The 17,711-nt window shown below is 51.3% G+C and overlaps 1 protein-coding gene across 1 annotated transcript in view; it reads left to right on the top strand.

Moving 5' to 3' along the window:
• Nucleotides 1–6,588: 6,588 nt before the first annotated feature.
• ube2d2 (ubiquitin-conjugating enzyme E2D 2 (UBC4/5 homolog, yeast)) overlaps nucleotides 6,589–17,711 on the top strand; it is a 33,153-nt gene continuing 22,030 nt past the window's right edge. Inside the window, exon 1 of the mRNA XM_078411512.1 lies at nucleotides 6,589–6,793. Within this exon, the coding sequence (XP_078267638.1) occupies nucleotides 6,770–6,793 (24 nt within the window). The 5' untranslated portion in view covers nucleotides 6,589–6,769. The remainder of the gene's footprint in view (nucleotides 6,794–17,711) is intronic.

Here is a 17,711-nt window from a genome sequence, read left to right as displayed (position 1 = left end):
TTGACTTGGTTCAGCATTCAGGAGAAACCTATGCGGGAATTTATCTAGCTCTGACTAGGAATACAACCAGATTGGGTAGATTTCATCCAAGTGGTGGAGAATGATACGATGAGCAATGCACAAGCTTATGAATGTTTTCTTGACAAACAAAAAGCCTCTATGTGAATCAAGTGGTCTTCTGCTCCACCTTATGCCAACTTGATTTCTGTGGGCAATATGTGCTTCCATGTTGCTTTCTTGCATTTTGAATTGCTTTTTGTGGACTGAACATACCTGGGCATTACGAAATTTGACAAGATGTTACCAGTACAGTAGCTGTACTGGCACAGTTCAGCTAGAACTGTAGTTAGCTCTGGAACACAGGTCCTCAATTCACTAAAATCTTCTGCAAGCAACGTGATTGTTGCCATATTAAAATATTTTTTGTTATGTAATGACACATACCTTTTGGTTTCAGCTTGTATTGCATCTGCAGAGATTTATAAATAGAGATGGAACAAGAATAAATGACAAAGTTTAATTCATGGAACATGGGGCACTGAAAGATCTGCTGGCTCCAGAATGGCCACGAGATGAGACGAACTGGTGAAGAACAGAAAATAAATAGTAGCTGGAATGACTGAAAGGTCATATAACGGATAACCTATGTAAAATATATATCCTCTGATTAAGATTGATTGGGAATTGTTTGTCCACAGAAGACAGCAATGTTGAATCTCTGCTCTCGAACCCCAACTTGACAAACATATTCGTCTATTTGCAATTTAGTGCAGTGGCCATCAAAAAGCTAAATATCACCAGCTACACGGAAAGTTGAAAAATGAACAGTATTTCAGGATTGCCCAAATCTTTGGTGCAGCAGCAGTAGAGTTGCTACCCTACAGCACTTGCAGCACCAGAGAACTGGGTCCGATCCCGACTCCTAGTGCTGTCTGAATGGAGTTTGTACATTCTCCCCATGACCTGCGTGGGTTTCCTCCCACGCTCCAAAGGCATACATGTTTATAGGTTAATTGGCTTGGTGTAAACATAAAAATTGGCCCGAGTGTGGGTAGTTAATATAGGGGATCGATGGTTGGTGTGGACTCGGTGGCCCAAAGGGCCTGTCCCCGTGCTGTATCTCTAAACTAAACAAAACTTTGTGTTTTGAGGGCCATTTTCAAGTTAAGTCAAAGACCCAGGTCCAAGATTTTATTTTGCGCTTCCATGTTTTCCATAGTCAAGGCCCATGATCTACTTTTTAATCCAGTTGCTTCACAATATCATGTGAAGTGAGATGAATGGGGCACGACACAAGGGTGCCTAAAACGTGGTGACTCGTGTGTACGGACTCTGTGGTCTAGCATCCTGCTGTTATACTTAGTATAATTGTGTATATTGCGATTTTAACTGGTTCTCAAATGGACGCTATTACAGCGTTGTGTATAGGGAGTTGCACAATCACTTCCAAAAGGACTAAGGAGTTAATGCAACTTCTGCCATTGCCCTTAACAATCATTGTCTAATACGTGGAAAAACAATACACTGCAAAAGTCTCGTTCTTCCAAAGTTGGATCCTTTATTCGTATATTTATAAAATCATTAACATAACATTTTGGGGAAAGCAATCTGTAACTAGAAGGGTACCATAAAGAATTGTTGCTTGGGCCTCACCTGTTCAGTCCATATTAATGATTTGGATGAAGAGCAGGCAGATTTTGTACATATTTCCTGGTGTTACAAAGCTAGAGTGCAGATGTGGGTTGCAAAGAGGATACGCAGAAGCCTCAAATTACGTGATGGACCAAGGACATAGCATATGGGAGATAATGTAGAAAAGTGCAAGTTCATGATCTCTGGTAGAATAGAAAAGCAATTTTTAAAAAAAAAGTGTGTTTGAAAGGTGCTGATGCTCATATGAACTTGGGTCCCTTGTATGCTAAGTTAACTTGTAAATTAGCAGTAAGCAATTGGTGAGGCATATGGTGCATTAACTTTTATTATAATAGGATTTGAATAGAGGTAATGACCACCTTACAGCAAATACATTAGGCCCTTTTGAAACCATACCTGGCACATTGTGTTCTCATAAAGGTAACCAGTGAAACGGTAGCACCTCTCAAGGATAAAGGAGGGAATTTGTCCTTCGAGTCAAGAGTTGTAGGAGAGATATTAAATTAGTACTTTGTGTCTGTATTCATCAAGGAGAAGGACATGGTAAGATCAGGGTAAAGAATGCTAACATGTAAGGGCACTTTGAGAGTAAGGAGGAAGTGACGTTGGGCTTTCAAAGAGCACAGTGGGCAAATCCCCAGGGCTTGATGGGATCTATCCCAGTTTATTGTGATAGCCAAGACAGGAGATTACAAGAGAGGTGATGAGAGAATAGACAATGAACCACATATGCGAAAGTAACTCAGCAAGTCAGGCGGCAGCATCACTGGAGAAAATGGATAGGTGACATTTTGGGCCTGGACTTTTCTACAGACTGACTGTAGTTTAGAGGGGGAGAAACTAGAAACAAGAAAAAACCCAGAACGAATTGAGCCGACAACAGATGTCCTCGGGCAAAAATGTTCTCTGATGGGCCAATTGATGGCTAGAGGCAGTGTGAGCCCAAGAAGGATACATCATGTGAACTGTGGAACTGATTAGCAGACTATTAGTGGAGGAAGGAGGGGGTGGGTGGGAAGGGAGGCGTTTGTAGAAGTTACCTAAAATTGGAGATTTTAACTCATACCACTGGGTTGTAAGCTACTCAAAACAAAATATACGGTCAGAATGGGAATGGGAGTTAGTGGTGAGAAACCGAGATAGGAAGGCCAAGTTGCTATCCCCTACTCTCAATCCTTCCCATGTCCATGACATCTGCACCCAAGATGAAGTTTACCATACGAGAACATCCGAGATGACCTTTCTTTATCGAACCTGGTTCCTACCCGGCTGTCATAGATGGATCTCTCACTTGCGTCTCTTCTGTGTCCCAGAGTTCTGCTCTCACTTCCTGTCTCCCACCACTAGTCACATCTTCCCATCTCCACCCCTTTCCACCTTCTGCTCTCTCCTTGGTTCACTCATCCTTTCCCACCAAAACCACCTCCTCCTCAGGGACTGTCCCCTGCATCCGGAGGAAATGTAACACCTGTCCTTATACCTCCTCCATTGACTCCATCCAGGGACCCCGACATTCCTTCTAAGTGAGACAAGGTTTCACATGCACCTCATCTACTGCACCCGGCGTGAGCTACTGTTCATTGGCGAGACAAAGAGTAGACAGCGACCATTTCGCTGAACGCTTGGTCCACCAAGGCCTACTGGATCTCCTGGTTGCTGACCACTTTAACTCCTCTTCCCATATTGACCTTTCTGTCCTGGGCCTCTTCAAATGCCAGAGCAAGGCCACGTGCAAATTGGAGGAATACTATCTCATATTTCACTTGGGTAGCTTACAACCCAACGGTAGGAATGTTGATCCCCAATTTTAGGTAACTTCTACAAACACCTCTCTTCTTTCCGCTCTTCCTCCACTAAAAGTTTGTTACCATTCCAGACCGCAACAGTGTATCAGTTACTCAAGCATTTTTCCTCTATACAATATTATGCAAATTCATTTGTCCATTAGATGAAAATGTTTTTTAAAACTGCAGATGCTGGAAATACTCAACAAGTCAGCAGCAGAGAGCAAATATAAATATTCTATTATTTCAGTATTTTGACATGACTCATATGACCATAAATATGTAGCTGAATAAGTGTTACCTTTGCCATTTTCTAAATAATGAAATATAGTGCACAACATAAGAATGGAAGAAGTCTGAAGAAGGGTCTCGACCCGAAACGTCACCCATTCCTTCTCTCCCGAGATGCTGCCTGACCTGCTGAGTTACTCCAGCATTTTGTGAATAAGAATGGAAATATTCCTTCAGATGTATTTACATAATCGCAGCTATGAAAGACTCGTCTTTTTACAGCACTTTGCAGCCAAATTAATTCCACACGGTCGTGACACTCGAAATGATACGCTGTAACCGAGAACACGTCCATTAGACTCTTGAAACCATAAGTATTTATATTCATTCAAAAAAGTTGAGGATTTTAATAATGAATGAATCTTTGCAAATCTAAAAGGGTGGGGTGACGCGGGGATCAGTATGGTTAAAATGTCAAGAACAATTTAAATCTCCAAGAAACATACTGTATTTGATCACGAAGTGGTGACGTTAGGTAATGCATGAAGGCGTTAACAATTATTTTTTGAAGGTAGACGCTTCACTCTGAAGAAGGGTCTCGACGCGAAACGTCATCCATTCCTTCTCTCCAGAGATGCTGCCTGACCCGCCGAGTTGCTCCAGCATTTTGTGTCCACTTTCGATTTAGTGCAGTGCTTTCCTAAACAATTTTTTTTGACACGTCACCCATTGAAAAGATAACTGAATTAAAAGGTCACGGAGTTCTAACAAACAGGTCGACGTCGGAGTGGTCCATGATAATCAAACCATTTCATAAGATAAAAGTTTTTTCCCCCAAAAAAATATTTAAAAAAGGCAGAAGGCAGAATCAGGAGCAAACAAGTTACGTTGAATGTAACCTACGTGTAACTTTAATTATACTTACCATTCAAAATGTACATGCATTCGGCAAACCCGGATTAAACCTGGCACTTTAAACCTGGCTAAAGTCAAGCACAAATATTCCCCATTTCTATCGAAGTGCAAAGGTCCTCAACAATTATCAACTATTAATAACAATATAGCTGAAACATCACTCTTATTACTTGGAGTTTTGGAATTTCTGTCGTGCTAACAAGGTGTAAATGTTACTGGCAACGTGTCGCTGAGATCGAGGGTTCCGATTCTGCTCCAAGGAGACCCTGGCTTCTCGGAGCTGCTGCAAGCCGACTTTCCCCGGAGTTCCACGGGGATGCTGCACCAAGACGCTCCCAAACCTGCACGGCGATCACCCGCCTGCCCCGGAGGGAGCTGCTCAGACCAGGGCGACGCTTCCCGTGAACTGCTGCAAGGTACCAAGGCGAAGCTCCCCGGCGATGAGCCGCCTGCCCTGGAGCTGCTGCCTGGAGATGATCTGCCTGCCCTAGACTAGAGCTGCCTACAGCGACCATTCGCCTGTCCTGGAGCTCCTGCAAGGAGCCGCGCGGCGACCATCCACCTGCACAGGACCGCTGCAAGCAGCTGTCGCCCCGGGACCCAGCACGGGGACCATGCATCACCTGCACAGGACCGCTGCAAGCAGCTGTCGCCCCGGGACCCTGCACGGGGACCATGTCCATGCATCCACCTGTACAGGACGGCTGCGAGGAGCTGTCGCCCCGGGACCCTGCACGGCGACCATGCATCACCTGCACGGCGACCATCCGCGTGCACGGGACCGCTGCGAGGAGCCGCCGCCGCCTTTGCGCCGCTCGCGAGACACACGAGTTACTGCACGTGCGCAGTGGGCCGCGTCCCCTCGACATGTCGCGAGACCGCGCAGACAATCGAACCGAGTCACTCACCGGTAACAATCCGCCACTCACTTCCTTTCCGGAGACGGAGAGAGAGTCCCCCTCCCCCCAACACACATACCCCTCCCACACACCCCCCCAACACACACACACACCCCCCACACACACACCCCCTCCCACACACACACACCCCTATCCACCTCCCACCCACACCCACCTCCTCCTCACCCCTTCCCCCACACACACCCCCTCCCCCACTCACACACCCCCATCCACCTCCCACCCCACACCCACCTCCTCCTCACCCACACACCCCTCCTACACACACACCCTCCCCCACATCCACGTCCCACCCCACACCCACCTCCTCCTCACCCCTCCACACACACCCCACCCCCACACACACTCACCCCTTCCCACACACACACTCACCCCTTCCCCCACCTACACACCCCATCCACCTCCCCCCTCCCTCACACCCCCCCCCTCCCTCACACCCCTCCTCTCCCTCCACACCACTCTCAACGCCTGCATCTTGATTCTTACAAAACGATCGCAAACAATAACAACTCAGCCGCACAGATCAAACAAGAAAACGGGAGGGGGTGGGATTGAGGAAGCGGCTGCACTGAGCACAAAGTGCTGGAGTAACTCAGCGAGACAGAAGGCATCTGTGGAGGGAAGGGATCGGTGTTGATATCTGGGGTTTGCATTTGCAGCCGATGCCCCCCCCCCCACCCAAACCCACACCCGCCCACCCACACACACCAACACCCAAAACCCACACCCGCCCACCCACACACACACCAACACCCAAAACCCACACCAACACACACACTTCCCCCCCCCACACACAAACACATACTCCCCCCCCACACACACAAACCCACACTCAAACCCCACCCACCCCCCCACCCCACACAAACAAACACACCCCCCCCTCCCACACAAACACACCCCCCCTCCCCACAAACAAACACACACCGCCCCCCTCCCCACAAACAAACACACACCACCCCCCTCCCCACAAACAAACACACACCCTCCACACACAAACAAACACACCTCCTCCCCCCCACACACACACACTGGGCGCGGGTTTACTTTCTGCACCCCTCCCCCTCCCTGCGACGGGCGGAGCGCTACACGGGGACTACTTTCGGTCGGCCGGTCCCTTCCATTTTCTCGGCTTCTCCGAGCGGACTCGGCGGCTTTTCCGGGTTCGCCTTCAGCCCCGTTATTGTGTGTGTGAGAGAGGCGGAGAGACCCCGCGACCGACCGACCCGCCCGCCTGCCCCGCCCGCACACACCATCAACACACACCGCAACATGGCTCTGAAAAGAATCCACAAGGTAAGCGGCGCCTGGCCCAGCCACGCCCGCCCGCCCGCCCGGCCTGGAGTACACTGCCTTACCCGGCCTGTACGGCCCTGCCCTGCCCAGCCCGGCCTGTACGGCCCTGCCCTGCCCTGCCCGGCCCGGCCTTGTCTGGTCTTCCATGTTCCCCCGCTCGCTCTCTCTCCCTCTCTCGTTTTCTCTTTCTTTTCCCGAAACGCTCTGCTCTGCCCGGCCGAATTGTCGTCCGCCATGGCCGACATTTGCTGCTGGGAGTGGGATATAGGGCCTAGGCTCGGGCCTGCCTGCCAGCCAGCCGGCCTTCACCTTCCCTCCCTCCCTCACCCCCACCCCCACCTCCTCCACCCCCACCCCTCCCTCCCAACCCACTCTTCACCCCCAACCCACTCTTCCCCCACTTCCTCCTCCTTCTCTTCCTCCTCCCTCTCTTCCTCCTCCCTCACTTCCCTCTCCCTCATTCCCTCCTCCCTCTCTTCCCCCCTTTCCCCGCTACATCTCTTCCCCCCCCACTCCCTCCCCTTCCCCCCCCCACTCCCTCCCCTTCCCCCTCCCCACTCCCTCCCCTTCCCCCCCCCCACTCCCTCCCCTTCCCCTCCCCACTCCCTCCCCTCCCCACTCCCTCCCCTTCCCCCTCCCCACTCCCTCCCCTTCCCCCTCCCCACATCCCCACCCCTTCCCCCTCCCCACTCCCCTCCCCTTCCCCCCCCCCACTCCCTCCCCTTCCCCCCCCCACTCCCATCCCCTTCCCCCCCCACTCCCCCCCCCCCCCACTCCCTCCCCTTCCCCCCCCACTCCCTCCCCCTTCCCCCCCCCCACACCTCCCCTTTCCCCCCCCCACTACCTACACCTCCCCTTTCCCCCCCCCCCACTACCTCCCCTTTCCCCCCCCACTCACCTCCCCTTCCCCCCTCCCCACTCCCTCCCCTTCCCCCCCCACCCACTCCCCCCTTCCCCCCCCCACAACCCTCCCCTTCCCCCCCCCACTCCCTCCCCTTCCCCCCCCCACTCCCTCCCCTTCCCCCCCACTCCCTCCCCTTCCCCCCCCCACTCCCTCCCCTTCCCCCCCCCCACTCCCTCCCCTTCCCCCCCACTACCTCCCCTTCCCCCCCCCCCCACTACCTCCCCTTTCCCCCCCCCACTCCCTCCCCTTTCCCCCCCCTACTCCCTCCCTTTCCACCCCCCACTCCCCTCCCCTTCCACTCCCTCCCCTTTCCCCCCCCCCACTCCCTCCCCATTCCCCCCCCCACTCCCTCCCCTTTCCCCCCCCCACTCCCTCCCCTTTCCCCCCCACTTCCCTCCCCTTTCCCCCCACTCCCTCCCCTTTCCCCCACTTCCCCTCCCCTTTCCCCCACTCCCTCCCCTTTCCCCCACTCCCTCCCCTTTCCCCCCTCCACTCCCTCCCTCCCCTTTCCCCCCACTCCCTCCCCTTTCCCCCCCCACTCCCTCCCCTTTCCCCCCCCCACTCCTCCCCTTTCCCCCCCCACTCCCTCCCCTTTCCCCCCCACTTCCCTCCCCTTTCCCCCCCACTCCCTCCCCTTTCCCCCCCACTCCCTCCCCTTTCCCCCCCACTCCCTCCCCTTTCCCCCCCACTCCCTCCCCTTTCCCCCCCACTCCCTCACCCTTTCCCCCCCACTCCCTCCCCTTTCCCCCGCCACTCCCTCCCCTTTCCCCCCCCACTCCCTCCCCTTTCCCCCCCCACTCCCTCCCCTTTCCCCCCCACTCCCTCCCCTTTCCCCCCCCCACTCCCTCCCTTTCCCCCCCCACTCCCTCCCCTTTCCCCCCCACTCCCTCCCCTTCCCCCCCACTCCCTCCCCTTCCCCCCCACTCCCTCCCCTTCCCCCCCCCCTCCCTCCCCTTCCCCCCCCCCTCCCTCCCCTTCCCCCCCCCTCCCTCCCCTTCCCCCCCCCCTCCCTCCCCTTCCCCCCCCCTCCCTCCCCTTCCCCCTCCCCTTCCCCCCCCCACTCCCTCCCCTTCCCCACCCCCCCCCCCCACTCCCTCCCCTTCCCCCCCCCCCCCCCCACTCCCTCCCCTTCCCCCCCCCCCCACTCCCTCCCCTTTCCCCCCCCACTCCCTCCCCTTTCCCCCTCCCTCCCCTTTCCCCCTCCCTCCCCTTTCCCCCTCCCTCCCCTTTCCCCCCCACTCCCTCCCCTTTCCCCCCCACTCCCTCCCCTTTCCCCCCCACTCCCTCCCCTTTCCCCCCCACTCCCTCCCCTTTCCCCCCCACTCCCTCCCCTTTCCCCCCCACTCCCTCCCCTTTCCCCCCCACTCCCTCCCCTTTCCCCCCCACTCCCTCCCCTTTCCCCCCCACTCCCTCCCCTTTCCCCCCCACTCCCTCCCCTTTCCCCCCCACTCCCTCCCTTTCCCCCCCACTCCCTCCCCTTTCCCCCCCACTCCCTCCCCTTTCCCACCCACTCCCTCCCCTTTCCCCCCACTCCCTCCCCTTTCCCCCCCACTCCCTCCCCTTTCCCCCCCCACTCCCTCCCCTTTCCCCCCCCCACTCCCTCCCCTTCCCCCCCCCACTCCCTCCCCTTCCCCCCCCCACTCCCTCCCCTTTCCCCCCCACTCCCTCCCCTTTCCCTCCCTCTCCTTCCCCCCCCTCCCCTTTCCCCCCCTCCCCTTTCCCCCCATCCCTCCCCTTTCCCCCCATCCCTCCCCGTTCCCTCCTCTTCCCCCCCACCCCTTTCCCCCCCACCCCTTCCCCCCCCCACTCCCTCCCCTTTCCCCCCCCCACTCCCTCCCCTTCCCCCCACTCCCTCCCCTTCCCCCCACTCCCTCCCCCTTCCCCCCCAACTCCCTCCCCTTTCCCCCCCACTCCCTCTCCTTTCCCCCCCCACTCCCTCTCCTTTCCCCCCCACTCCCTCTCCTTTCCTCCCCACTCCCTCTCCTTTCCCCCCCACTCCCTCCCCTTTCCCCCCCACTCCCTCCCCTTCCCCCCCCACTCCCTCCCCTTTCCCCCCACTCCCTCCCCTTCCCCCCCACTCCCTCCCCTTTCCCCCCCACTCCCTCCCCTTTCCCCCCCCACTCCCTCCCCTTTCCCCCCCCTCCCTCCCCTTCCCCCCCTTCTCCCTCCCTTCCCCCCCACTCACTCCCCTTTCCCCCCCGCTCCCTCCCCTTCCCCCCGCTCCCTCCCCTTTCCCCCCCCGCTCCCTCCCCTTTCCCCCCCCGCTCCCTCTCCTTTCCCCCCCGCTCCCTCCCCTTTCCCCCCCCCGCTCCCTCCCCTTTCCCCCCGCTTTCCCCCCGCTCCCTCCCCTTTCCCCCGCTCCCTCCCCTTTCCCCCGCTCCCTCCCCTTTCCCCCCGCTCCCTCCCCTTTCCCCCCGCTCCCTCCCCTTTCCCCCCGCTCCCTCCCCTTTCCCCCCGCTCCCTCCCCTTTCCCCCCGCTCCCTCCCCTTTCCCCCCGCTCCCTCCCCTTTCCCCCCGCTCCCTCCCCTTTCCCCCCGCTCCCTCCCTTTCCCCCCCGCTTCCTCCCCTTTCCCCCCCGCTCCCTCCCCTTTCCCCCCGCTCCCTCCCCTTTCCCCCCTCTCCCTCCCCTTTCCCCCCCGCTCCCTCCCCTCTCCCCCCCGCTCCCTCCCCTCCCCCCCGCTCCCTCCCCTCCCCCCCGCTCCTTCCCCTTTCCCCCCCCGCTCCCTCCCCTTTCCCCCCCGCTCCCTCCCCTTTCCCCCCCGCTCCCTCCCCTTTCCCCCCCGCTCCCTCCCCTTTCCCCCCCGCTCCCTCCCCTTTCCCCCCCGCTCCCTCCCCTTTCCCCCCCGCTCCCTCCCCTTTCCCCCCCGCTCCCTCCCCTTTTGCCCCCCGCTCCCTCCCCTTTCCCCCCCCGCTCCCTCCCCTTTCCCCCCCTCCCCTTTCGCCCCCTTCCCCTCACCTTTCCCCCCCTCACCTTTCCCCCTTGCCCCTCCCTTTCCTCCCTTCCCCCTCCATTTCTCCCTTTCCCCCTCCCTCTTCCCGCTCCCTTTCCCCCTCCCTTTCCCCCTTCCCCCTCCCTTTCCCCTTCCCCCTCCCTTTCCCCCTTTTCCCTCCCTTCCCCCTCCCTTTCCCCCCTTTCCCCTTCCTGTCCCCCTTTCCCCTCCCTGTCCCCCTTTCCCCCGTCCCCCTTTCCCCTCCCTGTCCCCCTTTCCCCTCCCTGTCCCCCTTTCCCCTCCCTGTCCCCCCCGTCCCCCTTTCCCCACTTCCATTTCCCCCCCTGCCTTTCCCCCTCTCTCCCCCCCGACCCAGCCCCTTCCTTCCCCCTCCCCCGCCCCATCCCCTTCCTTCCCCCTCCCCCCTTCCTTCCCCCTTCCCCTTCCCCCCGCTCCCTCCCTTTTCCCCCCGCTCCCTCCCCTTTCCCCCCGCTCCCTCCCCTTTCCCCCCGCTCCCTCCCCTTTCCCCCCCGCTCCCTCCCCTTTCCCCCCGCTCCCTCCCCTTTCCCCCCCGCTCCCTCCCCTTTCCCCTCCCCTTCCCCCCCCGCTCCTTCCCCGCTCCCTCCCCTTTCCCCCCGCTCCCTCCCCTTTTCCCCCCGCTCCCTCCCCTTTCCCCCCCGCTCCCTCCCCTTTCCCCCCCGCTCCCTCCCCTTTCTCCCCCTCACCTTTCCCCCCCTCACCTTTCCCTCCCTTTCCCCCTTGCCCCTCCCTTTCCTCCCTTCCCCCTCCATTTCTCCCTTTCCCCCTCCCTCTTCCCGCTCCCTTTCCCCCTCCCTTTCCCCCTTTTCCCTCCCTTCCCCCTCCCTTTCCCCTTCCTGTCCCCCTTTCCCCTCCCTGTCCCCCTTTCCCCCCCTATCCCCCGTCCCCCTTTCCCCTCCCTGTCCGCCTTTCCCCTCCCTGTCCCCCCCGTCCCCCTTTCCCCACTTCCATTTCCCCCCCTCCCTTTCCCCCTCTCTCCTACCTCTCCCCCCCGACCCAGCCCCTTCCCCCGCCCCATCCCCTTCCTTCCCCCTCCCCCCTTCCTTCCCCCTCCCCCCTTCCTTCCCCCTCCCCCCTTCCTTCCCCCTCCCCCCTTCCTTCCCCCTCCCCCCTTCCTTCCCCTCCCCCCTTCCTTCCCCCTCCCCCCTTCCTTCCCCCTCGAGAGAATAGAAAAAATAGTGGCCCATTTCAAGTTGTGTTTATCTTTTTTCTGTATTTTAACCAACGTGTTTGTATTGGTACATTGCCAGATAGTTCAATTGGTAACCATGCCCTGATAAAGGCCTTGGATTGGATTGTGCTTGAACCTAACATTTGGAAAGTACTTGAGAGTTTTTTTGTTAATGTAATGGCACAAATTTAGGTTATTTTTTACAAAAGAATGTACATGTACATTAAGATGATCTGTGTTGGTTTTTGTTATTAAGTTTGTTTCAGGCAACATTTTTTCATCATAACTTACTCCTGCGCTCTTGATCTGCTTATCATTTGCTTGGACATTTTGTTTGATAATATTTGGAAATGACTTGCATCAATGTCGGAATGAAAATTTAAAATGTCTGTTTTATGTTACTTTTTTGCCCTGCTGGTTAAATGCTTTGTTGGGGTTTTTGAGTCTTGCTTTAGTTCCCTCTTCAAGATGGTCGATCCAGGCAAATTGATGAACTGTTATTTTTGTCAAGTGATACTTGTCATTTGATCACCAAACTAATGCTTTTTTTTTCGTTCATCTAATCCTCCAATGGTTTGCCCTCCATGTTCTTTAATCTACTGCTTTTGCAATAACCAGATTTCTCTTAATCTCATTTTCACCCTTCATTTGGTGAAGTTATTCCATCAGTTGACAAGGAACCCTGAACTTTCCTCCAGAAGGTGCTCTACTTTTCCTCCTTGGAAAGCTTTTATTTCCACTGATGAGAGAGAACTTTGCTTCATTGTGTGTAAATTGCAAGGTCAAATATTAATATTTTTAGAACATTTAAATGTGCAAATCCCAGTCTTTCCTTGCTTGTTACTTGGCAAGATCAGGCAAGTTTGAACTGTCATGCAGAAGTCTTGTACCTTCCTCACTTTAGAATACACTGTACCAGCCAACCTGATGTAGTTGGTATTGTGTGTACAATTTCCATCACCCATGAGGGGCAGACATAATTTTGAAAAGGTGTGGTGATAAGCAACTGTGATTTCGACATCCAGGTGTCCATGACAAGCTTGAAATATATACTTTAATACTTGATGTGACCTTGAGTATGGAAGATACATTGATAACAGGCAGCCATCTATATTTGATAAAGTCACGGCTTTTATTGAAAGAGCACATTCAAAGATAGATGAAGAAACTTGTCAGCTGAAGAGGTATTTTTGAACTATTCGTGGTGGTAAATATATGGATATCACTGTCAAATGAGATATTGGACTGTTTTTATACTGGTTGAATATGTGTCAGAAAATGTAGGGGTTATCGTTCCCAACCACCAAACTAAACAAATCGCTCTGGTCTTTTCTAATTCCAGTCATTTTAGCTCTCCCAACTTAATTATTTTAGTGACTACCCATAATTCAGAATATGCAGGAATTGTAAGTGCAGGTTTTAAAACGATAGACAATAGGTGCAGGAATAGGCCATTCGGCCCTTCGAGCCAGCACTACCATTCAATGTGATCATTCTCAATCAGTACCCCGTTCCTGCCTTCTCCCCATAACTCCTGAATCTATCTACCTCTCTCTTGAATGCATTCAGAGTATTGGGCTCCACTGCCTTCTGAGGCAGAGAATTCCACAGATTTACAACTCTCTGACTGAAAAAGGTTTTCCTCATCTCCGTTCTAAATGGCCTACCCCTTATTCTTAAACTGTGGCCCCTGGTTCTGGACTCCCCCAACATTGGGAACATGTTTCCTGCCTCTAACGTGTCGAACCCCTTAATAATCATATGTTTCGATAAGATTCCCTCTCATCCTTCTAAATTCCAGAGTATACAAGCCTAGTCGCTCCAGTCTTTCAACATATGACAATCCTGCCGGGAATTAACCTAGTAAACCTACGCTGCACACCCTCAATAGCAAGAATATCCTTCCTCAAATTTGGAGACCAAAACTGCACACAGTACTCCAGGTGCGGTCTCACTAGGGCCCTGTACAACTGCAGAAGGACCTCTTTGCTCCTAAATTGGTGAAATGTCCTCAATTTAGGTTTGCTGTCATATACTGTTTCCCAGTTTTGTTTTGGACCTAAAATTCTCATCCTTTTTGATCTCCATTTTGCCGTATCCATGAGGTCATTTACACCTACAAAACATCCTTGCTTTTATTTAAAAAACACCCTTAATGCCAATGTATTTCAGAACTTAGCTGCACTAGGCTCCAAGTTCTGCAATATTGGTTGAACTATTTTCTGTGGAGGGTAGTAAATGTATGGAGTGGTCTGCCAAGTAATGTCTTTCTTGCACTCTTACTATCTTTTCCTCTTTATTGATCACTTGGACTGCTTCCCTCAGTCAACTTGTGAGGGGATGCAACTGATATGTTTTGGGTGAAGGCTAACATGTTTATCCATATTTCTCTGTAGCCTTTGAGATGTTGTTTTGAACAGATGCAGTATTTTTAATTGCTGCAGTATATTAGATTAAATGCCTTTGCATTGTAAATTAATCAAATTATTCAAAATATTTGCAGGACAATCATAGAGCAATATGGGTGCTTTCAGAACATTCTACAATGTTGCCAATATTGCATCCTTGGCTTGCTCCTTTTAACTTTTATGAACACTAAGATATGGTGCCTATTCTACTTGATACTATTCTGAGTCCTTGTAAGTGAATTGCAGAACTTCTGACTGGGAAGGAATCTGATGCAATATTTCAGTGGATTTGGAAGAATGGATATTTCCTTGCCAAACATTTAATGAGCCTTGAATTTGAAAATGTATGTACTTTGAGGATCTTGTACGAGCTACCGTAGCAATGAAGTTGGCAATATATGTATCACAATTCAATTCATACTTTTCCCTTGCTTCCCCCGCTTGTGACAGACTTTTAAATATATACATTTTCAATTTGAGATGGTTCTCTTCATTCCAGCCTTTTACAATTTTTGTGCTCAATTCTGACATAGTTTTTAATTTTTGTCTTGCTTGTCATCCAATCATTTACTAAACAGACCCAACAAATCATGAATTAAAAGCTAAAAATTAATTCCTTTCTATCCACTATTAAGCCAAACGACCTGACTTGGTTTTACATTGGGTTCGGGTCTGTTATACACACTGATTAGAAAGATGAGTTCGGGTCAAGACATTGTGTGGTGGCCGAACTCAGCACTTCAATAAGATCAGGATGAACTACTTGGATGTCGGCTGTATCCTTGCATAATATTATGTTAAAATATTTATTATCAAACAAAATTGATAATAAGTTTCAGATGTATGGCAGTGGTCATGTATGGAAAATGGTATGTATTCAGGCTGGGTTTGGATCAGCCCTGGGTGGATTTTAATTTTCTTCCTAAGCAGACCACTATTATGGAGTTATGTACATTCTAAAGAATGTTTTTCAAATATAAATTGTATCAAGCAGATGAGGCTTGTTAGTTTCTGCTGAAATATGCTTATATTGTCTATTGTAGAAAGCTGACTTCAATTTAAGGGATTATTCCTTGTATGATTTTTAAATACATTTTTCAAACATAATTGTGTCACTTTCACTCTATTGGTCTTTTAATACTTTGGATTTGGTCCTGAAAGAAGGGGGAAGTGGTCAAGCTTTCTTTCAATGAATGGTAAACATGTGGAAATATTATTAGGCTTGGTGCAACCAAAATGAACCGTTTTCAATGCATCCTGCTCAGGGCTTGAGTATCACGCTGAAGGAGGCATCAGAAGGCTAAAGCCATTTGTGACACAGTAACTGAATCCAATTCATTGGGGAATGAAGAGTTCATATTTTCCTTCTAATTTCTCCAATGATATTTAGGGTGACTTTAACTAAAATGGTCAGGAGGAGAACATGGACGTTGTCATAAATCTAATGATATTGGCCTGTCATTCCACTTTCAGGTTTCAGTTTCTATTGGCATCAATCTTGGGCCACAGTCGCCAAACAGGCTGGGCATCTTCAGGAATTTTCAGACAGACAACCAGGAAATAAACCACTAAATCAGTGAAATGCATATTACATTTGTTTCCATTTTGAAAAAGCAATTGAACATATGTTCTGTGTTTTGTTGGAAGGAATGTTCCATAAGGTTATCAGGACATGAGACAAGAAAGTTTCACGGGTATATTTGTCTGAATTTACTGTTTTACAGTCTCACTTGTATCCTGTGCTACCAAAGCCCATGTGGTGTCTATGAATTGCCCCTTAAGTTAACTGTCCCCACCAGCAGTGTGGTTGAAAGGATGCTGGAAAGGGGATGGGGTGGTGTGTGGAGAAATATGGCAAGACAGTTTAAGAGCACCTGCCGCCGCTTTGTCATGAGCATTGCGAATGATAACAAATGCCATACCTGTGTGTAAATAGAAAATTAGGTCAAAAGTAACGTGTAAATGGTTACCCGCTACTGAAACTTGCAAGATAGATCACCTGAGAGGGAGCAGGCAGTCACTGATGGCAGCTTCTGGGCTTCATTTAACAACACAATTCCAGAGCGTCCAAGCCATAGCCTAAAGAAAGCACCAATCTACCCGCAGTTAAGATAATTTTAACAATCAGTTTATTTCTTGCAGTATAAATAATTTTGAATTAAGTTTAATATTTGGGTTAGGGTTCAATAACATAAGCAATGAATCAAAGACCAGTAAGCTCCTAGGCACAATTTATCTGTGCTTTATCCATCTTGGTATCAGGGAAGGGATTGCAATTGTGCTATTTTCAGATTATTGAATGGGTAGAGCATTGAAATGGTCCTGCAAATTGACAAACTTCGAGTGTGTTTAAATGTCAAAATGAAGAACAAAGTTAGAAATAAAATTTAACTAAACACATCAATTACTAAGCATGATGCTGAGAATCACTGGACTCAATTGTCAAAGCAAACTGAACTCTGAAAGCAAATCCTGCATTTCCTTGCACACATGTAAATCTCGCATGGGCTTCATTTTCTTCACGTGGACAAGCTGCTGGTAAATGTGAATGCTAGATTGTTTCATATACACTGGGGATGGGTCATCTGCAGGGTTCATGCTCTTTGCCTGGAATCTTTCTTGTGATCTATGGCTCAAAAGTGACATCAAACACGGACGACTTGCATGAGTTCACCCCTTATCTGAGTAGTCTGAGAACTTTTTTCATTTGAGATGTACCAGGCATGTGAATATTAACAGCTGGTAGGGAGGTTGTTGTAGCAGTATCATGTTCAGTTTTCTTGAATTGCTGTACAATTGGGGCTTTAGTTTTCCTCTAGAAGAAATGGATACTAAGGTTAAATGCCAACTTTGTTTTGTTTTAACTTCGTCAAATTGGTAATGGCAGCAGATGATGACTGAAAATGGTCTTTTGGCCTGAATTATTTAACCTGCCAAATTATCTTAAAATTGCCCATTTGCCACTGACACGTATATGTCCAAGATGAGCAGTCCCTATCCATAAGCCTTATTCTGATGCTCACCTTTTAAAGCAAAATGCTTGCTTACTAACACTGGCAGTTATTTTGTTTTAAATGAGAAACAAATTCTTCACATTTTGTTCATCAATTAGAGTTCAAGGTTCGCATACAAGATATATGGCGTTTGGAAGTCTTGCCTGTTATCTGAAATGCTAGTAAATAGTAATTCTACCCATGTATAATTGTTACACTGTTTAGTAATTTAGGTTTATAATTATACTATCTCTAAGAATCAACTTTGACAATAGAAAACAAGCATTTTAGATCCATTGTTTAACTTCATTACACAATGTACGGTTGGCATTAAATCCTGTAATATTTGCACCCTTGCTGAAAGTTTAATTCTCCATGGTCTGTACTAGAGTTTTAATACCACAGTACCAATGTGGCAGGAGATTGCATCCAATAATTACTGCAATATGACCACAAATAATAGGAACCAGAGA

Source organism: Rhinoraja longicauda, chromosome 14, assembly GCF_053455715.1.
Source record: "Rhinoraja longicauda isolate Sanriku21f chromosome 14, sRhiLon1.1, whole genome shotgun sequence".
Classification (NCBI taxonomy): Eukaryota; Metazoa; Chordata; class Chondrichthyes; order Rajiformes; family Arhynchobatidae; genus Rhinoraja; species Rhinoraja longicauda.
The sequence above is the reverse complement of the archived record's forward strand: the minus strand, read 5'-3'. Positions and strand labels throughout refer to the sequence as shown.